The sequence below is a fragment of the Lissotriton helveticus genome, chromosome 4_1, assembly GCF_964261635.1.
Source record: "Lissotriton helveticus chromosome 4_1, aLisHel1.1, whole genome shotgun sequence".
In the NCBI taxonomy this organism is placed as follows: domain Eukaryota; kingdom Metazoa; phylum Chordata; class Amphibia; order Caudata; family Salamandridae; genus Lissotriton; species Lissotriton helveticus.
In genome coordinates, this window is record NC_136063.1 from 313335982 (window position 1) to 313361819 (window position 25838).

Consider the following 25838-nt stretch of genomic DNA (forward strand, 5'->3'; position numbering starts at 1 on the left):
GTGTGAGTGTTCTTGTTTCATGCACAAGTTGGGCAACCAGATATGCATTCTTGAATATCCTTCGACATGTTGTTCCACCAGAAGGTTTTTTGACAATTACTTAGGCTTTTTTTATACCTGGGTGCCCTGCTAATGATGTGTCGTGATTCCATTGAATTAACTGACGTCTTACTTCTATAGTAGGGATGTTCAATTTCTGAACATGAAGAAACAGCTTGTCTGTGAATAAATGGTTAGGTATTTTGATCCATTCTTTGGCCTTTAGTTTTTTTGTTCTTCGTGTAAGGCTGCCAAAAAGGTATCACTCTTGCTGACTGTGACTATCTTTTCTGGTGGAATGATAGTAGGGGAGTCTGATGTGTAATGGGAAGAGTGAGCATACCCTAGTCTAGAAAGAACATCAGACTTTAACTGCTTGGTCCTTGGGGGATAGGTGATGATGAAATCGAACCTACTAAAGAAATGCAGCCATTGCATTTGATGGGTTGGGGGGCTGAGAGCCCTAACGGAGCTAAAGAATTGTACAATGTTATGACCTGACAATATTGTAACTGTATATTTAGCCCCTTGTAGGTAATGCCTTCATTCAGTGAACACCAGTTTGATGGCTAGAAGTTCTCTTTCAGCCACCGTATAGTTTTGTTCCGCTGGTAGACATTCTTTGGAATAAAAGGCTATTGGATGCATGTGGCCAGTTCTTGGGTTCTTTTGAGTTAAATTCCTCCTACGGCTACCTGCAAAGCATCGGCTTCGACAAAATAGGGTTGGCCTGGATTGGGATGCTGAAGGATGGGTGCAGTGGTGAATTTAGTTTTTAACAGTCACAATGCCTGATTGGCTTCTAGAGACAACACAATGGTTGCCCTGTTTTACCAGCTATATTATGGGCTCCACTATCTCTGAAAAGTACAGGATGAAACAAAGATGAAAATTGGTAAAGCCAAGTATCTGTTGAATTTCCTTGACATTTGTTGGAGTTGGCCAATTGGTAATGGCTTCTACCTTTTTGGGGTCCACAGTGATGCCTGTCAAAGATAATTGATACCCCAGAATCTCTACTGACTGTATATGGAAGGAACATTTGTCTAATTTAGTGAAGAGAGTGTTTTGCTTAGGGAGCTGCAAGATGGCACGCACATGCTGTACATGTTCTTGTTCTGAATTTGAGTAAATCAGAATGTCATCTGTGTAGACGATTGCACAAACAATCAAAAACTCCCTCAAGACCTCGTTAATGAAATATTGAAATTCTGCAGGAGCATTACATAGCCTGAAGGGCACGACATCATACGCAAACAAACTTAATCCTAAAAGTGGTTTCCCATTCATCGACTTCACGTACACAGATTAAGTGGTAAGCTTCCATGTAAATAGTGGATTTTCTGATCCTAATAGTCACCTTATTGACTGCCCTATAATCCACACATACCCTCAACTCCCCTTTTTCTTGGGTTCAAAGAAGAGTGGGGAAGACACAGGTGACGTGGAGTGGTGTATAAAACTTATCTCTAGTAGTTCATCCAGCTATTTGCATAGATTTTGAGTTTCAGGTTCTGTCAATGCGTAAACTCTACTGCAGGGCAGTGTTGCTCCTGAGAGGAGATCTATGCAGCAATCAAAGCCTCTCTGTGGGGGCAGTTGGGTGGCTTTCACAGGGTCAAAAGCATCTTGAGAGTCCTGGTATTCTTTGGGTAGTTTAAGGTTTTCTGTTCCTTGGACCAAGGAGCAATGCAGAGGTATCACACCTCTGGAACCTCTTGGTTGCAGGTAGTAGTGCACAATGGTGAGTCCCAGGTTACGGTGCAGTGTATCAATCAATTTTTTGATTATGGTGTTCTAGCCAAGGTACTCAAAAATTACCCCAAAGGTGGGAGTCTCTATTAGATCAAAGACAAGTCGTTCAGTATGCCCATTGTTCTAAACTATCAAAAAAAGCAGCCAAGGATTTTAAAGCCGCACAGCCCAATTAGTTACTTCAGTATACTTCAGCAAATCAATTTTTGTATAGACTATTGCCCACCTCTAAGCTCTGCTGCTTGTAGACCATATAATATACTAGACAATAAACAATAGAAAGAGAGGCAACAGGCATAAACAGTCATGTATCAGAAGGAAAGTTCTTGAGTCTTCACTAATGTACAAAATTCTTCTTTAATAATTTCAGTCCATTACACGTGCAGCCAAGGTGTTTCACCCTAAACAGGGCTTCGTCAGGGCAATGATAATGTCTCATGGCATTTCCTAGGATTGTATAAGGTTTTTTTCTAAAGTAGAGGACACACACCTGAGATTATAGTCTTCCTCTGATCAGTCGGTCATTCACGTCCTCCATAAGGATCAGGCTTATACAGTAGCAGGGGTAACGTATCCAAAAGTATGGTCCATCAGTAGTGGATACTTAATTAGCTGTCTTGAACTCCCTCGGGTCTGAGAGATGTTCTCATTGACCTAAGCTATGTGCGGTTCTCCTCTCCTCACACCACCAACCGATCTGGAATGCCATCAATAGGGTTAGAGCCTCTGTCTGAAAATAAATTAGCTCAGAAAACTCTGAACCATATACTGCTCACACAGCCTCAGGTTTTTCTTTGGGAACTTTTGTGAGCCTGAGCTTAGCAGCTAGGGTCAGATTAAATACATTTTCTGTAGTCCCTGAGTCAATAAGCATAGATATTATGTGCCTCTGCTGTAAGGAGAGGATTACTCTGACTCGGATAGTCAGATGCCATGGAATTCGTGTTCCTACTTTGGTCAGATATTGTGAGATCTGTACGGTTTCTCTCGACGAGATGATCTCCCTTCTGGTCGAGAGCCTTAGTTTTCCCTGTTCTTTTTTTTTTTTTTTTTTTAAACCTTTATTGTGCATAGTAAGCGTACAAATACGGGCCCACAACCATACAGGCCGGCCTCGAAAGCAGTCAGCAGCACAAAAAGTAAGAATAGATCAACCCAGCAGTCCCAAAGAAAACCCATACGATAAGTGTCCAAGACGTGACTCAAATAAGACGGGACCGCTAGGGACAGGAGGAATCAGGTTAATTTTTAAAAGTTTTGTAGATAAGAAGGATCAGATGCATTCAATCCACCGAAAGCAAAGGGCAGGCAACGAGCCAGCGAGTTAGCAACAAAACGAGGGAGAGAAATTAAAAGCAACAAAGGATAATAATCATCAGGATAGTTGCACAATAAAACAGTACATGTTGGCCATCGCCCGCCCCACGGACTCAGTACACCCAAATCCACGAAAGTGACAGTATCAACAGCGGAGAGAATAGGTATCACTACCCCGAAGCACCTGACTGACCCAAAGGAAGAAAAAGAAAAAGGAACCAAGAAAAGACGAAAGAAATAAGGCCCATAGAAACTGAAACTTAAACAAAATCCCTACCCCCAACCCCCCACCCTGCACGTATGCAGAGGCTACGGCCTACCCCCCCCTAGCAACGTGCCTGTCGCCCACAAACCGAACCCGAAATTTAGAACAGAAAAGGGAAGAAGAGAAGAAAAAGAAAAAACATAATACACAGAAGACCAGAGGAGGGCCAGCGGATATTCTCAAAACTACCATCACTTATCACTCCGGCCGCCCGATCCCAGACCCCGCGACCAATACAATACCCATGGTCGATATCCCCGGCAGTCCATCAGTGTCCCAGCAGTACAAGTGAGAACAGTCCTGACAGGATGGGAGGCACACTCAACCCTGCCCCCTGCGATGCGAAGCAGCGACATAGTCCAGCCTCATGGTGGACATCTTGAAGGAGGCGAGCGAGCCACGTATCCAGATCCGAGTGGGGGGACGACCAGGAAAGTCCATCCGATACACAGCCATGTAGATATCAGTGGCACAAGAAGGAACAGTGTACAACAAAGATCCTCCAGAATCGACAAGCCCAGTCAATAGGAGCCGCGTCAGGATGGGGAAGCAAGTCGTGCCAAGGACCTCAGGAAGGGCAGCTAGACATGGCGCCCGGCTGCGCGGCTCCAGCCACATCGCATCTCCGGAAACTTTAGTTCGCCCCAAGGATAGTACAGCCGGCACCTCAAAAATAGCAGGATCTCGCACCCTCAGCGTGCCGATAGCAGCCCGAGAGGAGGAACAACAGAAGGCAGAAGCAGAGTGCGGCAGAGTGTCCTGCTCCCGGAGGCATCCATGATCAAGCAATGGTGTCGCAGGTGAAATCACATCTAGCCGGTCGCCCAACCCACGGGCAGCAGTACGTAGAGCCGCTCTCAGAGCAACTAGGGAGCCCAAAACGTCACCGATCAGCACTGGTGCATCGGGGAGAGAGGATTCAGCAGTCTTCTGCACGCAAGGCGAACAAATGCAGCACTGTCCCATAAGCCGTCCACCAACACCCTTCGCAGGCAGCTGGGCACCGCGCAGACACGAGCCATGGCACAACCAGGCTTGAGGCACAGGGGAAGCACACTCCATGTGCACAAAGTATCAGCGTGATGTGGGCAGACAGCAGTGTCGTCGGTAGCAGCCCAGGGTCCGCTGTCCCAGGAAAGGAGAGCAGGCTGTAAGATGGCGCCCAGCCCAGCTCGTTGAGAGACAAAGTATCCAGCAAAGACGTCTCCGGGTGAAGGACACGATACAATGTGTTCCCCGCATCAGTGGCGCGCGAGCCCGTGAAGCGATGAAGCAGGTTGCAGGGAGCAGGACGAGCCTTACGCCGCCGTGTCCGATCCGCCGGTAATGGTGGCTGTTATTATGAGCAGGGCCGGCCCCAGTCCGAGATCAAAGACCCGGCCACAGCCGCGCAGCGCCAGGAGGAGGCGGAGACGTTCCAGTATTCTCACTGCCGGGATCGAGCAAGAAAACACACCAATAGATCCGGGGTCGCCTCCCGGTACCGCCGACGTTACTCAATAGGAGGATAGGCAACAGGATAGAGCGGAAAACGGGAGAAAGGTGAGAGGGTCGGCGGAGCCGAGGAATCAGGCGGCCATCATGGTTGTCGGTTAGGCTCCTCCTCTCCGTTTTCCCTGTTCTTGATGGACCTCTACACTAGCCGCAGCCTTAGCCCTTTTTGTTTTTGCAGAACATTCCCATGTGAAATGACCAGTTTTGCCACAATAAAGACTTGAGGCTTAATTTGCGGCAACTTTCCTTTTCCTCATTAGATAGTGGACTTCTATCAGACTTCTATCAGACGTGAGTGCTGAACATCCCATCCGCACGATCGCTATAAACCCTTGCAGGTCAGCTCCCCTCTGTAACAGAAGGGTGATCAGAAGCAATCTAGCGCATGTGCACCTGGCTGCCCCAATGCCCGACACTGCCTCCCTCCCCCCGACTGGTATCCTAATTAACTGCCGCTCGGCAGTAAAGCATGCCGCCGATATCGCTGCTCTCATCCTCAACAATAAATCCGACTTAGCCATTCTAACAGAATCATGGCTTAATGATTCCTCATCCCCATGCCTAGACCTCTTAGTCCCCCCCAACTATAACATTGCGAGGCTGGACAGACAACATAACAAGAAAGGTGGTGGCATCGCCTGCATCTATCGCTCTAACCTCCTTGTCACTGAGCTTCTGGCGGATACCACCGATTGTTGCGAATACCTAATACCTAGCCCTCTCAATTCGCAGTTACAGCACCCAACTATGCAACCTCCACATCTTTTACCACCCCCCAGGTACCAACGACTCCTTCACTGACCACCTCATGGAAATTCTCACAGCAAAGAGCTCCTCCAACGCCAAAGATATTTTCCTAGGAGATTTCAACCTACATTGGAACGATCCCAAGGATCCTCATGTCAACGCCATTAAAGACCTCTTGGCCGACCAAGCCCTGACACAAGCTTGTTCACTCCCAACCCATTCCAAAGGGGCCACTTTTGACTGGATCATTTCGAAGGAGGCAACCGTCAAGCTTATCTCCATAGACCCCTGTGACTGGTCTGACCACCATGCCATTGCATTCCTCCTCCCCGGCACCCACAAGATAAGAACACCACAACCGGTGCTTCTCAAAGGCTGGGTCAGAGACACCAAAAACCTGGACCGCAAGGAACTTGAGGTCCGCTGCAAATCTGACCTCCCCTCCCCCCACATATCACATCGGTCAGTGACTTCAATGATCACTACTCTGCAACTATGTCAAACATTCTAGATGACCTAGCCCCTCTTAAACTAAAAAGAATTCAAGTCAAAGATAGAAACCCATGGTTCACTGGTTTCTTCAACAATGAGAGGAGATCCCTCCGACAAGCGGAAATAATCTGGAGACAGCAACCCTCAGCCGCTCACCTAAAACTTCTCCGCCAGGCCAGAAACACATACAACAAGAACATCCTAAACTCAAAAAAAGAGTTCTTTAGAGCGGAACTAGGTAATGCCCAGAACAAACCACGCAAACTCTTTGAGTAGGTCAAACACCAATCGAACAAATTGGCCAAAACATCGAAAGAAAACCCCAAGCCTCTCATCACTTCCGATGAATTCTCCTTGTTTTTCGCTAACAAAATCAAAACTTTAGGTAATGAACTTAGCTCTGCCTCACTTCCGCTACAGAACCCTGACCTTCCGCCTCCTCCCCCATGCCTCCACAGGCCTCACCTAAGAATCAAGCACACTGGACCGACTTCTCACTCTACGACGTCGACTCTGTCGCCAAAATCCTTTCCACCTTAAACCCGAAGAACCATTTCAACGACCCGCTCCCCTCAAACTGTCTGGTGTCTGCCGCCCAATCTATTATTCCTAGCTGGACCGCGATAATTAACGCCTCTCTCCGGCAGGGATCAATCCCTGACTCTCTGAAAGCGGGCCAAGTCCTTCCCATTCTGAAAAGCTGTCGCTGGATCCAGCCTCCCCAGACAATTTTAGACCAATTTCCAACATTCCTCTCTTAGCTAAAGTGCTGAAGAAGTGTGTGCAACTGCAGCTAAGTCACCACATCAACAACTTCCACCTACTCGATGACTGCCAATCTGGCTTCCGACCTGGCCACAACACTGAAACCACCATGCTCCACATCGTCGAAGATGCCCTACAAGCCCTTTACCAAGACAAAACCTGCCTGCTAATCCTCCTAGATCTATCCTCGGCCTACAACATGGTCGACCACGTGATGCTACTAGAACGCCTCAAACTTAGGATGGGATTAGATGGCCCTGTCCTTGACTGGTTTAGATCCTTTCCCAAAACCGGTCTCAAAGATTCCTAATCAATGGTAACCTGTCCGCTCCCTCCTTGGTCACGGTTGGAGTCCCCCAAGGATCAACGTTATCCCCCACCCTTTTCAACCTTTATTTAGAAACCCTTACCGAAGTCCTTCGCACCGCAAATATCTCCTACCAAATGTAATCCGACGACACTCAGATCTACATAAAAATCTCATCTCTCAAGGAGATTCTCTCCCTGAATGAGGCCCTGAAGCTGACCGTCCAATGGCTCTCTTCCAACCAACTTAAACTCAATGCAAAGAAAACTGAGTTCCTTCTAATCTCCCCACCAAAAAGCAACTCTGAGATCCAGACATGGATCAAGGCCATCACAGCCTTAAATTGTCCCCCGACCATTGTAGACTCGGCCAAATCTCTGGGAATAACCTTGGGTCACAACCTAAACATGCGAGACCACATCAACTCAATGGCCAAATCGGCCAGATTCCACCAGAGCTACCTATGGAAACTGAAACCATTTCTTGACGCTCCCGACCTAAAACTTGCAGTCCAAGCACTAGTCATCTCTAGGCTGGAATATGTCTGTTCCACCCTCTCTAGTCTACCCAAGATCTCCCTAGCACCCTTGAAAGCCTGCCTCAATGCAGCCACCAGGCTATTCACTGGCACTAGGAAATTTGATCACACCACTCTTCATCTGAAAGCATTGAACTGGCTTCCTCTCGAGGCCAGAATTCAACTCAAGCTGGCATGCATCACGCACAAGGCCCTACACTCAAACGCCCCCGTGTATCTTACACAGAAACTTGTGATATCCTGAGGTAGCAGAAACTCACGTTCGGCCAATGCCCTCCTTCTCCAGCCTGCACGCTTTCGAAAGAAAACAACCTATAATCGGGCGTTCACTGGGGCTGCACCAAGAATATGGAACTCCTTCCCACCCGCCATTAGAAGAATCCCCTCTCTGGCACGCTTCAAAAAGGAGGCTAAATCCTTCTTCATGGGTAAATTCCTCGGCTAACCCCGTCCCACAACCACCTCAGAGGCTATTGCTATCCTCCTTCAACCTCGGGCCACCAAGAAACCAGGGGCCAGTCTTCAGCAATTATAATATTGTCTATCCCTGTAACTCCCATTCCTCTTGTAAATCTCCCCCCCCCGCTGAATGTACAGTATACTCTTGTTTTATCATGCCTCTTGTATGACTTTTGGCTCGGTAAAGCGCTCTGATACCCTAACGGGTCAAGTTCGCGCTCTATAAAACACTAAAATAAATAAATAATATCCTTCCTCTCAGTTTTGAGAACAATTACTCTGGTGTCACCACGGGGTCGTTCACCCTTTCACTCGCCCAATCAAAGAACTAGCTTAACCTCACGATCAACAAATTCTGCACCATCTTCCGGCAGATCAACTATGTGCGAGAGGGAATCTTTAAGGTCATCTCTTAACCCTCAATAGAATAAGGATGTTATTTTCTCTTCTGGCCAGAGCGTTTCTGCAACCAGTTGATTAAAAGTAGTGATATAAGTGCAGAGGATTGGGTGTAGAGATAGAAACATGCAGATTCTGGTCAGTAGTTGTAAACGCCCTTCTCTGATATGGTTCTTCAAACACAGGCTGGGTCAAAACTTGGTGACTATCTTTGGGCTTAGTATACCTCCATTGTGTGAAATGAGTCCTCTCTTGTTGCAACTCTTCCTTAAGTGTTGCATTTTCTGCTTTTATCCTATGAAGATCTAGTTGCAACTTCTGCATTAATTCAGACCGATTGTTAGCGTCATTGAGGTCCCCTAATAAGGCACGTGCTAGATCACCCATGAATATTTGGTCATGACTGGTCATGGTGCCACCCTAAAGGAATGTTAGGTTTGTAGCTTAGCCTTCTGTCATAAGCCAACAACCTGGATCCCAGATTATTCCAATGCGGCAGCAATGCTAGTTCCTGAATCGATTTAACCTCGGTTTACAGGAGAAGACATTGCTCCGGTGGCAACTCCCTGGGGCAAGGAGTTTGGGATCTAGAAAGCGTGTAGAGTCAAAGATGCTGTGACTTGTCTACTCAACAAAATAGTTTTGTTGTTTGTTTGTTTTCGTTTACATTGTCCGCAGAGGCTTCTTTATCACAATTTTTGAAACTGTAGTGAGTATGATTTCAGCATCAAACCCACAGGCAAATTTGGAAGGGGTTAACTTCACCCATGACCTCTCTGGTAGAGCTCTGGCAACAGTATGTACAAGTTGAATAAAAACACTGGTTACCTTTGTTTGCCGCACTATTTTGCAACTGAGCTCACGTGTAGTAAAATTGAGTCTGTTAATGCGTCTCTCCTTTTCTTCTTGTTCTCTTTTTCCATCCAGGTGCAAGACTAATGCAGAATATTCTTTGTAGTGATATCGTAGCGGGAGGATCAAGGAAGCTGGCAAGACACAGTCCTGGAAGCTAGGAAACATGTAAGTGGCAGATAAGGAGGCTAAGCGAAGGGGAGGAGTGTGGACAGTCTTTAAATAAAGCTGCTTTAGAACATTCAGGAGGTCACATTCTAATTATTTGTAACAAGAAGAAAGTGCAAATAATTAACTTGAGGAGGCTGCCTTCTAGAAGGTGCTTTAGAATGTTCACAAAGGTCTTGTTCTAATTACTTATAGCAAGGAGTAGGTACAAATGATTAACTTGATGAGGCTGTCATCTAGAAGGTGTTTTAGAATATTCCCAAAGGTCACATTCTAATTTCTTATTGTAAGGAACGGGTGCGTATGATTAATTTGATGAGGCTGTCTTTAAGAAGGTGTTTTAGAATGTTCATAAAGGTCACATTCTAATTGCTTATAGCAAGGAACAGGTGAAGGGGGAAAATGTGATGAGGGCTGTCTTCCGGAAGGTTCTTGTTGAGGTCCTCTATGCCGGTGGCTTGATGCTTATTCTGGTGGATTTTCTGGATGTCTCTGTGGTGCCTGAAATCGGACCTTGCATATGCATGGCAAAATATTTGTAAAAGCTGTTAACCCTTTTCTTTTAAAAAAAAAAATTTTTATTAGTGCATAATTGACTATTAAATATCCAATTATTACAATTCATTGCTAGTTAAACACAAAAACAGACAAGAAAATAGAAAGAGGAAAAAAGTATAGACATTATGCACATTTTCTTTTTTTTTTTACTTATCCCACTCCCCTCCCTTTCCAGTCTAAAACCCACCCTCCCCACCCACAAGGAGTTGGCTTCAGTCAGTTACCTTATAGTTTAAAAAAAAAACTTTGAGATTTACTCATTCTTCTCGAGCCATCTGGTCAGTGGTGCCCAAATACTTAAGCCTTTATATCTGGCCCACAGTCTCCTTTTTGCATAGATGGCTGTCTCAAATTTGTAATTTGCCAATAAGCGAGACAGCCATTGGTGAAATCCAAGGGGGTTGGGTCCAACCAAGCCAAAGCCAGCATAAGCGTAATATCGCCATGCCAATAAACACAAGTGTTTCCCCCGGCTTCCCTTGTAATTGTGGGTCCAACCCAAGTCCGATCAAAGACGGGGAAAGAAGATAGTCAGCCCCTAGCGCCTCCTTAAAAAATTTGAGATTTCTTACTTTAAACTACTTAAAGCATTACAAGAAGCAATCATATGATTTAACTCCACTTGAAATAATGCACATCGGGGGCATTGAGTCCCCTTTCCTGTCCCCTATATAGAAATCTTTTTTGGGGTGTAGTAGAGTGAAAAACAGGATTCATAATATTGTGCCTGAAGCCGAGCTGGAATTAGGTTCTTCCATGCTAAATCGGCTGAGTCAAAAAAGAAATTTTCCTGGATTCCTATCTCTGCCTTCCATTTTATTTGACGCGCCTCCATATCATCCAGCATCAGTGAATTAAAAAAATTCTAGACGTTCCCAATAGAAAGCGGACTATTTTTTCGTAACCTATGTATAATATGATTGTGGGTGAAACCAATAGGGCCCCCACCCTTTTTATTTAGAAAATCTTCAATTTTCTAGATAATTGGAGAAATCCCTCCGAAATTATATATCTCCTTAAGATTGTCGAAGCTGACTATATCGGTTAGAGAATAGAAATCACCAAGCTTGGATAACTCTGCATCCCACCATCTTTTAATGATAGGATCTTTAAAAATTTCTGGTAAATTAGGAATATTTCTGATCGGTGTGTAGTGATTCAGGCGGCCCAGATCTAACAGTTTCTGAACTAGTTTCATAATTCTTTGCCCGCCTAATAATGATTTAAAACGGACCTTCTTGTAATGGCTATCATTCAGAAATCTCCAGACCCACCCCCATGCATCTTTTACCATAATAAGTTCTATAGGTGTTGGTATTTCATCCATTATATTATCTCTTGGCTTATCACATATAAGGGTTAAGTTAAATAATAAAGTAGTGGCCCAGTAATATAGGGCCATATGTAGGTAGCTAAATACCGGTCGGTAACAGCCAAAAATCGGTAATTATCCCGTTATCGACCGGTATTTAGCCTTTTCTAATGTAGGAGGCAGGTTTTAAGGATCCGGTAATTTACCGAATCCTTAAAAGCTATGTAGGTGGCACTCAAGTGAGTGCATTTTTGCTATCAGGATTCGTTATTTACCACCAACTACAAGTTGGTGGTAAATACCGAACACCTTAAATAAAGCAATTTTTTGCATTTTTCTCAGTGCCATATGCCCTTAGGGTATAGTGAATGGCTTCCCATTCATTCCTATGGGCTTCCAGGCCCATAGGAATGAATGGGAAGGTGATTCCTTATTACCGAATTGGTATTACCGGTTCGATAATAACAAATTTTACCGATTAAGTATTTTTTACTGAATTTTTAGCTACATATGAAATACCCATTCCTAAATACCGAATCGGTAAAATTCGGTATTTAGGAATCGGTATTTCATATTTACCTACATCGGGCCCATAGTCTTATATTTGGTAAGGCAAAGCCTCCCCTTTCTCTTGGCATGGATAAAAATGTATATGTTCTTCTGGGCTTTTCATATGCCCAAATAAAACGAGAAAATAAATCTTCCATTTTTTTCAAACAAATAGTGGTAAATTCTACCGGGTTTGCCCTTAAAAAATACAAAAATGTAGGGGAAAAAAGCATTTTAATTATATTAGTTCTTCTGATAATCGACATGTGTAAATTATATAATCTGGTTAGTTCGATTTTAGTTTTAGCAATCAAAGGATCAATATTACAATTAACAATTTTATCGACATTTGCCATGATATCAACTCAGAGGTATGTTGCCTTTTCTACCTGCCTTGTATCATTAGCCAGGCTGATATTATTGCAAACAATTAGGGTTTTAGTGCTATTAAGGGAATACCCCGAGAGCTGCCCGAATCTCGCCACTTCCGCTTCAATCTCAACTATAGCTGTTTCTGGATCAGGGGTAACAATAGCAATATCGTCCGCGTATGCCAAAGTTTTAGTTTTCCAGCCCTGAGATTCGATAGGTCTAATAATACTGTAGTTTTCGAGTTGTCGTAAAAAGGGATCTATATATAGTGCAAACAACAGCGGCGAGCTTGGGTAACCCTGTTGAGTACCTCTAGTTATTTCAAATGAGTCTGTGAGAGCTCCATTTAAAAAAGTCTTGCACTAGGGCGAAAATACAGCATCTGAAAGACCTGTATAAATCCCTTGCCTATTCCGACCCTTGCCTGGGTCTCCCATAAAAATAAAAAAAACAGGAGACCCTGTCAAAGGCCTTTTCGGCATCCAGCAATATAAGTGCTGCTGGATCTCCAGAGATGTTAGCAGCATCAAATAATGAGATGACTCTTCTAATATGGTCAATCGTGCCACGTCCAGGTATAAAACCATGCTGTCGGGGTGAAGCAACCTTGTGAATGACAGCAGCTAAGCAGCAAGGATTTTGGAATAAATCTTACTTTTGGTGTTAATCAAGGTAATAGGACGATAAGAGCCAGGTTCCAATGGTGTCCTATGTTTTTTTAGGAAAAACTATAATTTTGGTTTGTGTCCAAGAATATGGCCTTTCCCCTTTGAACACATGTAAAAATAGTTGTAACATACAATCTTTCAACTGTGGAGCGAATTTCCTATAAAACTCTAAGGGTATGCTGTCTAAGCCTGTGGCTTTACCACTCAGAAGGCTGTTAATACATAGCAAAATGTCCACCCATTGGGGAAGTTCCTGAAGTTGTTGTTGATCCTCTTGGGAAAATTGTACTCCTGGAACTTGATTAAGATATGAAATAACATCTCCAGAGTGGCCAGGAGTACCTTCATGATATAGTGTTTGGTAATATGAATAGAACACATTGCGAATTCCCTCTGGATCAGGCTCTCCCTCTCATAGGATCATTGATTTCAGCTATTATGTTCTGCGTTGTTTTTTGTCTAGCTCTAGTTGTGAGGTGATGCACTCATTAGCCTTCTCACTCCACACTGCTAATCTATCTGCAGCTATTTTTGCTATTATCTCAAGAATAGCCGACGTGGCTACCATCACTTTTATATGTGCTTCTAAAGGCATTTCCCCCATTCTGGAGCGCTAAAATCAAATCTTCCTCTGTGGCAGCCAAGCTGCACTGCATATCATTAAGCAGACGTTGCCTTTCCTTATTCATAGCCAGTGAAAAACTAAGTGTCTCTCCCCGTATTCCTGCTTTCAGCGTGTCCCAGACTATATCTAGCCCAACCCTCCCTATGTTCTCCTTAAAAAATTGGGGGATCAACTTCCTCATACATTCACAGTATTCCTCATTAAGAAGTGGCGCTCGTTCAAAACTCCAATTAGTCTTAGCCATATTTCTAGGCACTAACCCTTTGAGTTCTAGTGATCTGCCAATATTCGTGGTCCTTTCTTGATTGAGCGGGCCTGAAGAATAGTATGCGATGCTAATGTGAAAATACAGTTTTTATGGTGGACGAAAGCCCCTCCATTTTGTGTTTTACAGCAACCATTTTGTGTTAATCTTCTCTAGCCTTCCACTTCAGCACATATAACGTGGCCGCTTCATCTGCACAAAGAAATGTTGAGACATCGATTGACCCCAGAGCATATGTTTGTACTTTGCTTTATGACACACATGTAGAGCAGGGTGCATTGCTTAAAGGTCAATGACTCATTTGTTTAACTTTCCTATATAACTACTGCCAATGTATTACAGTTAACTAAACACTGCTGATGGTGACAAATTACTGTTGACACAAGAGACATAACCTTTTGTTCCATATCCGGATGAGTAATCAAGTGAGCGCCTGACTCTGTAACCACAGGCCCGCCTATGTTTATACTTGGCACAAGTTATGCATAGTTCTGCTTTATTCTGTGTATCACAAGATTATTGATGACTGATGGGGTTTAGTGAGTAATCTTTATATTTGCGTTCTGCATGCCAAATATACATATTTCCAGAGTGACTGGTCCCGACTAGTACGTGGGTCCGTCCTGGGATCATTAATCATCCTTGGCAGTTGCTGATTTGTATATCCATTCCCACCTACGCTTATTCCAGCACAAAAAGTATATAAGGCTGTCTATGACTTTGTAAGTTGTCCACTTCTCTCATAGCCACATGGTGCTGTGAGGTGGTGTACCCGCTCGAGCGCAATAAAATCTTTTTATGTTACAGTTACCTCCGACTGCTGGTCTTCCTTTGTGAGCATACCTGGGCGAGGTAGAAGAAATCCACTTCGACAAATTGGCGACCACGAAGGGACTTCTCCGTGGGACATCCAACGGCTAACTGAGTCCGTGGTTGAGAGGTGCGACTGAGGACCGAATGATCGTAGGGGCCCCCTGCACGAAGGAGACAGCGTTTCTCCGCAGCAGCTGCCATCTGAAGTCCCGACTGGCCTCTTGACACAGGATTCCCCGGCAGAAGTCCACGAGCTGATCCCTTCTGAAACAGACGTGTTGTCCGAAGACCAACAGTCGGACGATTCAAGGACACACCACAGATTGGTGAGATTGTTCTGTTGCATGTTTTGTTAAAAACAAGTTTGGTTAACCAAAGGTTTTAATAAGTTGTGGGTAAAACAGTAAAAGAATAGTTATAACTAAAAATAATAGGAACAATGAAGAAATGCATTTCTAAAACGTTCTGTTGTATAAATTCAGGTCACCGGTTGGACGAAAGCGTCCCCGCCCCTATGGAAGATAGTCCAGGTTGGGTATTAATGATAAAAAAAGGAATATCCGTGAATTTATACAATAGAATATGGCATGATTACACAAAAAAGGATAAAGAATTACAGTTTCCTATTGATGGTACCTTTGATTTAGCCAAGTTACAGTATTTACAGCAATGTATGATGGAACGAAAAGTCCGACCTGCTATGTTTGAAGCATTTCAAACATGGGAGAAATATGCTAGAACTAGGAACATGAAACAAAAACAAGATAGAGAGAGAGAAAAGAATAAAACAACTACGGCCAAAGTGGCAGATTATAATAATATGAAGATAAGTGAGAATATAGAACAGCATGACAGAGAATTTAGGATGAAAACAGAAAAATGCTTTGTCGCAGTAGACCAAAGGAATTGCCCTCCTCTTGATGAGGTATTAGAGGACTTGTTAGACAAACCTCCCCCATATAATATTGCCCAAATACCGGCTCCCCCACCAGGTCCGGGAATTGGAGGCCAACAGCTTAACATTGTTGCCCCACCACAAGCACAGCCTGTGCACCCTCCCGTTGTACCGGCCCAACAAGCATCCGCCCCTGCTGCACCAGCTCAGGCCCAACAAACAGCCCAACAAACAGTCTCTCCTACTAATAATTCGCAGGGCACACATGGATCTGTAGGAAACATCCCAGCAACACCGTCTGCTCCAGCACTTTCCAGCAAGACACTACCAGCACCAATGACACCACTTGCTTCACAGAGTGATTCCCCCGCAGTAAATGCACAAAGAGGGAACATTTGGCCGAATTCCCCTTGGTTTACATCACCAATGACGAGTAGACGAACACCAGACACAAACATTAGACACACCCGATTAGGCTTTAAAGAAAGGGAAACTATAAAAAAGATGGCATACAAATGGATGGACCTTGGGGAAGAAACAAAAACAGGAGCCTGGGAAACGTTTGAAGGAATGAGGGAACTGAGAGCTAGAAATCTTGTTATTAATAGTATGGCGACTAGATTGCTTGAATACTGTGAACTCTTGCTAGAGAACAGTACCGTTTCTTTCAGAATACCAGTGTGGTTACACAAATTATGGAGGCAGAGCGAACAATCTATATTAACAGACACAGAATGTGAAGATGCGTTTAAGGCCTGTTATCACTACCACAAAGAGTTAGATTTTATTATGTATACCGCCACCGGTCAACATATCAACCAGCATTTTGGTCCAGAACACGAGCATGATACCTCAGCTTTCCCTATGAGAGAAGTGCACCCAATCCCTGATCCAAGGGGTGGAGCTCGCCCCGCCATCCGACAATATGTGCACACCCCATGGACGAGGGCTGATCTATTGGCCCTAAAGAAAGAGTTGCCTGATCCTAGAAGTAATCCGAAAGTGTTTTATGAACACCTTGAATCTGCTCTTAGTTTGACGCCCATGATATTGAAAGATGTTGACCTTCTGTTCGATTTTTTGGTACCGCAGGAATTATGGCGCCCCGTTAGGGATCATAATTCGGCACACATTAACTGGGCAGCCATAGCAGCTGCGGATACTGGTAGAGGAGCAGGAGAGGATGTGCCACAAGACTTAAAAGATTTACCTGGACACATTATAGCACGCATGCAGGAAATTCTGCCAAGACAAAAAGTAGACTGGGATAAAATGACTGCATGTAGACAGAAAGAGGGAGAGGAAGTGACTGATTTTTTTAGCAGAATAGAAGACATTTTTAAAGGACACAGTGGACAAGACATTCAGACAGTACAAGGAAAGCGCATTTTCACTAACCAGTTCGTTAGTAACATTTTACCTGACTTATCGGACAGAATAAAGACATACGAAAGTACATGGACTGCTAAAGACCCAGCTGAGTTATTGACAATGGCTTGCTATTATGAGAATAAGAGAAATTCAGAAAAGGGAAAGAAGGATAAGCAAATGAAGGAATTAAAGACTAAAGCTTTAATGCAGCAAGCTTTTCCTGACAGAGGAAGGACAAGAGGACGTACAAATTTTCAGAGGGCAGGTGGACGTAGTCGTGGGGTTGGTCGAGCTGCTTCAGCTCCGGCGCAACAGAGAGCAGGGTTAGGATACAATCAATGTGCTAACTGCTACCAGGAGGGACATTGGAGGAATGAGTGCCCTTTGTTACAGGGCCAGGGTCAAGCTATGAGAAATAATGCGAACACTTACAGGGGAAACTCAACTCCCCGTGTAGACAGAGGGAGAGGTAGAGGACAGCAAAGAAATTACAGTGACGCTGAACAGACAAACTATTTTGACAATAGAAATAATGCGTACTTCACTCAAGATTATGCACAATATGATGACAATGAGGACTGGACACAATAGGGATGCCCAGGAGAGGACAGGGAGCGAGTGCAGATACCAGTGGATTCTTCAGGCCCATATGTAAAAATGGTAGTTGAAGGTGAAGAGAGGAAATTTCTTCTAGATACTGGTGCCACTAATACATCGATTTCCCACTGCTTGCTCCCCCATGTTCCTCTCTCGGGAAGATTAGATAAGTCGGTGGGATTTTCAAATGCTGTTGTTACAAGCCCCATTTCGCGACCACTGGATTTCACAATTGGTCCTATAACAGGGAGTATGCCATTTGTACTAACAGAGAAATGTTCCCTAAATTTGCTTGGTTTAAAAGCTTTGAAAATGATGCATGCTACTATATACTGTACACCAGATGGTGTTTACTTAACTTGTAAGAAACAAAAAGTGTCTAGACAATACATGGTTACAGATAAAAATCACATTCCACCTGAACTGCGAGATATTGATCCAAATTTATGGGCACATGGACCAAACGATGTAGGGAAAATGGATATTGAGCCAGTGCATATTACAGTAAAGCCAAATGTCAGACTACCTCGCATCCCCCAGTACAAAATATCAAAAGAAGGTGAGGAAGGTCTGAAATTAGTTATCTCAGACTTATTGCAACAGAAGATAATACAAGAAGTTACAAGCAGTCCCTGTAACAGTCCAATTGTACCTGTGGTTAAACGTGATGATGGAACAGGACAGGTCAAATATAGGATGATTGTTGATTTGAGAGCCATAAATAAAATAGTGGAACCACAATACCCTGTTGTACCCGACATTACAGCAATGTTTTCATCTGTACCACCTTCAGCCCAGTGGTTTACTGTCATAGATCTGAAGAACGCCTTCTTCAGTATCCCCATACACCCAGACAGCCAGTATTTGTTCAGTTTCAGTTTCCAAGGGCGATCGTATAAATTCTGTCGGGTTCCCCAGGGGTATACAGAAAGCCCTAGCATCTATAGTCAGGCATTAAAAAGACAACTAGATGACTGTGCTTTACCACCAGGTACAGTATTACTGCAATATGTGGACGACTTACTGTTAACAGCTGAAACAAATGAAATTTGTAAGCAAGCTACGCATGCTATTCTAACTTTTCTTGCTTCGCATGGACACAAGGTTTCGCCAGCTAAGCTACAGTACTGTCAACAGGAGGTAACCTACTTAGGTCATCTCCTGTCGAAAGGTGGGAGGAGATTATCATCTGACAGAATACAAACAGTGCAGAACATTCCCAGACCTAGAACACAAAAAGATGTGCGTGCATTTCTTGGAATGGTCTCCTTTTGTAGGCAATGGGTACCAAATTTCTCTTATCTGGCCAAACCATTACTGTCCTTGACTCACAAAGATGTGGAAGATCCTGTTCCTTGGGATCAAGAGCATCAAGATAGCTTTGTGGCTTTGAAAACTGCTTTATGCAATGCACCTGCTTTGGGCACACCAGATTACACTAAGAACTTTGCATTGTTCGTACATGAGAAAGAAGGATGCGCAATGGCTATACTAACCCAGAAAAATGGAGAGAAGAATAGACCATGTGCCTATTTTTCCTCAACATTGGATCCGGTAGCAAGAGGTCTACCGAACTGCCTCAGAAATGTTGCTGCGGCGGCTTCTGCAGTAAGACAGGCAGACTCTATTGTACTTGGACATCCAGTTGTGGTTTACGTACCTCATTCAGTAGACATACTGCTGAACAAAACCAAAACTCAACATTTAACTAATGCCAGGTTGACTCAGTATGAGCTAATACTAATGGCCACTAACGTGACCTTGCAGAGGTGTAACACCATAAACCCAGCTACTCTGATGCCTCTCCCTTTGGAGCAGGATGAAGTACAACATGATTGCGTGATTGTTACTGAAACTGAAACAAAAGGTCGAGTAGATTTGGCAGACACACCTATGCAAAATGTCGATGGAACACTATTTGTGGATGGCTCTTGTCTAAAGAGACCAGATGGAACTACCTCTGCAGCCTATGCAATCACAACAAATAAGACAGTTGTTGAAACATGTAAAATAGAACAGATGTCTGCTCAGGCAGCCGAGTTGATTGCTCTAACTAGAGCATGTGAGCTCTCAGAGAAGTTAGCCGTAAACATTTACACCGACAGCCAATACGCCTGGGGGGTGGCACATAACTTCGGCCGTTTGTGGGCCGAAAGAGGGTACATCACATCTGGAGGTGCGAAAATACAGCACGGCACCTTGATCACAAGACTACTAAATGCTCTTGCATTACCAACTAAATTGGCCATCATGAAGTGTAGTGCACACAAGAAAATTACAGACCATGTAGGTCAGGGAAATGCTTTTGCTGATGAAATAGCAAAACACACTGCGTTGAATGAGTACACCTTAACATATGTAGTGTCACAAACTAAAGAAGAGGAGACAAACATTGACCCATACAAAGAGATAAAAGATATTCAAGATTTTGCAAGTGAAGATGAAAAGAAGCAGTGGGTTAAGGAAGGATATTATTTTGACACACATTTCGGGGCTTGGATGCATACAGTGGGACCTTTGAAGAAGTGGGTCCTGCCCGACAGTTTTCTCCTACCCATGCTTCACATGGTTCATGGTCCTGCACACTTGGGGGCTGATGGAATGACAAATACCATTGAAAAGATATGGGTCAACAAAAATATTAGGAAGACAGCTGTAAAACTATCCAAGAACTGTATGACCTGTGCCCTTCATAATGTAGGAAAAGGGATACAAGTACCACCGGGTCATTTCAGATTGCCAGAGTACCCCTTTGAATGCCTTCAGATGGATTACATAGAAATGCCCCCTGCCAACGGCAAAAGATATGTTTTGGTTGTTATATGTAGCTTCAGTAATTGGGTGGAGGCATTCCCCTTGAAAGACAACACCGCATTAAGCACAGCCAAGATGTTGTTGAAAGAGTATTTCTCACGCTATGGCTTGGCCAGAAGCCTCTGGTCTGACAACGGGGTACATTTTTCGAATAAAATAATGGATCTAGTATGTCAAGGATTAGGGGTGCAACAAAAGTTCCATTCAGTGTATCATCCAAAAGCGGCAGGGCTTGTGGAGCGCTGCAACGCTACATTGAAAAATAAACTGCAAAAAATATGTGCATCAAGCACTCTCAGTTGGGTAGATGCCTTGCCCTTAGCCTTGTTCTCTATGAGGACAACTGTTACATCCAAAAACAGACTCTCTCCATATGAGCTCGTTATGGGGAAACCAGAAAATGTATATGGGTTTGCCTCTCCACCAAAGTTGCAAGAATTGACGCATTCTGCTTTATTGGATTATTGTAAAGAACTAACTTCTGCCCTGTCTACCATTCGCCAACAGGTCAGAGACACTTGGTCCCCGCCTCTGGAAGGAGAAGGGCATGATATCAGGCCCGGGGACTGGGTCCTGACCAAAAACTTTGTGAGGAAGAACAGCCTACAGCCCAGGTGGAAAGGGCCAGCGCAAGTTTTGTTAGTCACACAGACGGCGGTTCGATGTGACGGACACAAAAACTGGATTCATCTTTCAAACGTGAAGAGAGCACCACCATTCTGGCCAGAGCTGCCCCCGGAAGAGGACCGTTCTGACCGAAGGACTGGTGACTGCACTCCTGCACGCATCAATGATCAACCAGCTGCATCAGGATACAATCTACGCCCAAGGAAATTGAAGAGTGCTTAGGACGGAGCAAGCACCAACTGCCGCACTGAATAGTGCCAACTTTGAAGGACTAACTTGTGCAGTGAGGTTAGTAAAATAAGGACACTGCCGACTCTGAGCTGAAAAGAAAAGAAAGTAAAGAAATACCTCCGAGGCCCAGCGACCCATAGGAGGAGAGGGTGTGAGGTCAAAAACAAAAATTCTTTGTATTAATACTACCAATTGCAAGGTCTGTAACAGTGAGGCCTATAACGAACACTGTTGAACTGCCGCACTTGTGAGATTGTATATTTCAAAATCCGAAGTATTTCGAATGGTATATTTGTTTGGAAGAACAACAAAACACCTTCCTTTACTAGAGATGGAGGATACATATTCCACCCTTAGATTGAACAAGAAGGGGCGCTGGTACTCCAAACTATGCATATTTTGTATGTTATTTTGCATAATGTCTTTGGTCATTGGATTATTATATCTCCTAGAGCTCTACCATCCTATTGCAAAAACAGCCCCGCTCCCATCAGAGCTTCCCTCTGACTTTGTCCCCTCAGTTACAGTACCACCAGAGGATATGGATCACAGAGAGGAGATGCGTCACAATTCTTTCCTTACCCTACTTCATCAGACCCATCAAGTCATTGATAAAAATAATTGTTGGATCTGTATGCAATTCCCAGCTTATGTAGATGAAGGTATACCCCTTCTCCAAGTACCCCTACCATTTGAAGCGTCCTGTTATGCATTACACATTGCAATGCTGAAGGTTGAGTTAATAAGAGTTTTCAGTAGCTTAGTAACTTCCCGTTCTACCACCAGAACATCAACTACCTCCTTGTATACCCATTATGATAAAGACATTCTCCAGTCAGGGAATTGCTCTGAAGTTATTTTGCCCAATGCAACATTCCCATTTTCAAATATATTCACCCCACTGTCTTTGGTAAAGAATGATAGCACACCTCCGCTCCATAGGGACACCAGAGAGATACCCTTTTTGAAAATGAGGCAGCGTAGTGTACTTGGGAGTATATGTATTAGGAGCAACGGTACCGCCAACATGGGGAATAGTACCAATTGCAATATGACATTTGAAGTGTCTTCCCAGGAAATAACTGTTCCACTTTATGTTGGTGACTCAGTCTATTTCATTTGTGGTTCCAGGGCCTACATTTGGCTGCCAGTGAACTGGGGTGGCTGCTGCCACCTGGGTCTTGTAACACCAGCATTGTCTGTAAAAAGTACTGCAGAAGTGAATAGAGCATCCAGAACTCTAAGGGGCAGGAGGAGTGTTGATCAAGGAGATACAGTGGGTGAGATAGCTGGTGATGTGCTAAAGGCCTTTGTTCCTTGGTATGGCCCTGCCATAAATTCCAGAAACATACGTAGGTTGTCCCGTCTATTAGAGGCGACTATAGAGGAGACCGCAGGTGTAATTGAGAACATCACAGTTGAGCTGAAAGCTCTTAGACTCGTTGCCCTTCAGAACAGGGTTGGGCCAGACATGATGTTAGCAGAACGGGGTGGAGTCTGTAGGGTGATCGGGTCCTCCTGCTGCACATACGTTCCTGACTCATCTACATCAGTTAGAGAAGCTGTCAAGAGGCTATATGATATAGGAGCTCAGGCCCATAGTGACGTTGGCCCCTGGGATCCTGTAGGTTCCTTTTGGAATGCTTTATCTGCTTGGGGCTGGAAGATAGGGATGTTTCTAGTGACTATCTTCCTCGTGGTGATTGGGTGCTGTGTTCTCATTAATTGTCTGCCCATGTGCTGCCAGTGTTTGGGGCGAATGCTTAAACCACCCCCGATGCCCCCTGTGACAGTGACCAACGCACTTATAATGAGGGATATTGTAACTCAGCAGTTGATGGATATCGATATCTCGGATAACAGCCCCACTGATACCAATACGGTTGATTATGTTAATGAGCGCAATGAAGCCCACTATAGTAACAGCCGGCCTATCTATGAACATGTGCATTAGGCCGCAGCAAAATGTTGGACCTTGCGTCCAAAGGGTCGATTGTGAAAATACAGTTTTTATGGTGGACGAAAGCCCCTCCATTTTGTGTTTTCCAGCAACCATTTTGTGTTAATCTTCTCTAGCCTTCCACTTCAGCACATATAACGTGGCCGCTTCATCTGCACAAAGAAATGTTGAGACATCGATTGACCCCAGAGCATATGTTTGTACTTTGCTTTATGACACACAAGTAGAGCAGGGTGCATTGCTTAAAGGTCAATGACTCATTTGTTTAACTTTCCTATCTAACTACTGCCAATGTATTACAGTTAACTAAACACTGCTGATGGTGACAAATTACTGTTGACACAAGAGACATAACCTTTTGTTCCATATCCGGATGAGTAATCAAGTGAGCGCCTGACTCTGTAACCACAGGCCCGCCTATGTTTATACTTGGCACAAGTTATGCATAGTTCTGCTTTATTCTGTGTATCACAAGATTATTGATGACTGATGGGGTTTAGTGAGTAATCTTTATATTTGCGTTCTGAATGCCAAATATACATATTTCCAGAGTGACTGGTCCCGACTAGTACGTGGGTCCGTCCTGGGATCATTAATCATCCTTGGCAGTTGCTGATTTGTATATCCATTCCCACCTACGCTTATTCCAGGACAAAAAGTATATAAGGCTGTCTATGCCTTTGTAAGTTGTCCACTTCTCTCATAGCCACATGGTGCTGTGAGGTGGTGTACCCGCTCGAGCGCAATAAAATCTTTTTATGTTACAGTTACCTCCGACTGCTGGTCATCCTTTGTGAGCATACCTGGGCGAGGTAGAAGAAATCCACTTCGACACTAATATAAAATCTAGGGCCATATGTAGGTAAAACCCAAATTGCGAGTTCTTAATAGCGATTTTTACCAAATCGCTATTAAGAACTCGCAATTCCCGATGTAGGGAGCGATAGCGATTCGGTAATACCCGCTAAAATAAATACCGAATCCTTATTACCGATTCAACATCAGCGATTCCTTATTACCGTTTCGGTATTTAGCGAATCCGGTATTTCAAAAATTGCACATCTTTGAATCAGCCAATCCTGTGCTTCCTGATGACCTCACAACCAGGAGTGGCCACACCCATGCAGTTACACTGATTCTGAAGCTGTGGGAGAGGCAGGGAGCTGAAGCAAAACCCCAGGAGCTACCCAGCAACCACCTTGCTGACCCACCAAAGATACCATGGACACCCAGGAGAAGAGATAGGATGCTGGAGAGAGGAAGAGGAAACATAAGTTCAGTGAGAGGGAGTTGGAGGTACTGATTGAGGAAGTGGTGAAGGATCACGACCAGTTCTTTCGGAAAAAATCACTGCACGTCCCCGAATCCCATAAATGGAAAATATGGCTCGTGATCCAGCAGAAAATCAATGCCATCGGCGTGACCCAGCGCTCGATAGAGGTACTTAAGAAGCGCTGGTACGATCTCAGGAACGTGCCAAGTTGAGGGTGGCTGACAGGCTCAAACAAGCCAGAAAAACAGGTGGGGGAACATCAACAGTGCCTGCACCGACTGCATTGGAACAAATGGTGGAGTCCACCCTCCAGCCGGAGAGCATCATTGGCATTGGAGACGTGGACAGTTCGGCCACTGGAGCCAACAGACAAGGTAAGAAGCATGCACAGCATGCTGTGCCCCTCTCCCTAACCCCAATCCCCAATTGCCCTGCATGAAACCAACTCCAGTCCATGCTTGGCCCAAAATATCCAGCAATGCATCATGGGAGATGTAGTCCCAATCAACTAATAGCATAGCAGTCAGTCCACTGAACCCAAATGCATGTCATACATATCATTAGATAAGCAAGCAGGGCCAGACATTTAGATTAGCGGTCATTAATTTATTATAAGGCAAATGCTGCTACACATGTGAGTAAATTGACATTCTGTATCCACAAGTGACACATCACAGGAGGGGAGACAGATGAGGCAACCAGGGAGCCCAACACACTGGAGGAGGATGTCCTGTCACCTGCAGAGGTCACACCACCACCACCACCGAGAGCCAGGAGGCACACAGTGGCTAACCTCCAGGAGATGGAGGGCTCGGAGGAGGAGAGCATGGGAGCCCAATAGACCCCGCAGGATGAGGATGAACACACAGCAGGAACACAGTCCCCCATGGAGCTTGGCAACATAGGTGCCTGAAGACGCCGACCAAGGGCACAGAGTCCTGAGGTAGAGGAGTCCAGTGTCTTTGCAAGTCTGGAGGGGAAGATGCTGAAAGTGCAGCACCTGCAAGGCAAAACAATGAGGGCAATGCAACACCAGATGTTGGCAAACAACAAGCACATGCGCAGCATGAAGGAGGCCGTACACTGCCTCAACAACACCGTGGCTGAGGGCATGCGAGACATGTCAGAGGCTGTTAGGCTGTTATGCAGCAAGATGGAAATCGAACTTGGGGTAAGGCGCAGGGACAGACAGAGGTTGGAAGGGTACACCAAGGCAGTGAACCAGCTATGCAATGCCACCCATGTACTCAGCAGGCGCTCAGTGGCAATGCAGCTGGAGATGGCCAAGGCCAGCTGTGATGCCACAAGGGG

The 25838-nt window shown here is 44.6% G+C and overlaps 1 protein-coding gene across 1 annotated transcript; it reads left to right on the top strand.

Moving 5' to 3' along the window:
* The first annotated feature begins 14675 nt into the window (after window positions 1-14675).
* LOC144827141 (uncharacterized) lies at window positions 14676-23746 on the top strand. The gene is made up of 2 exons (XM_078685562.1): window positions 14676-15085; window positions 20944-23746. The coding sequence occupies exon 2, from the start codon at window positions 21578-21580 to the stop codon at window positions 23246-23248; it is 1671 nt and encodes a 556-aa protein (XP_078541688.1). The 5' UTR covers window positions 14676-15085; window positions 20944-21577; the 3' UTR covers window positions 23249-23746.
* The last annotated feature ends 2092 nt before the right edge of the window (window positions 23747-25838 follow it).

What these genes read in the sequence shown, in the direction of transcription:
- LOC144827141 (XM_078685562.1), top strand. Translation starts at nt 21,578, where the DNA reads ATGGTATATTTGTTTGGAAGAACAACAAAACACCTTCCTTTACTAGAG.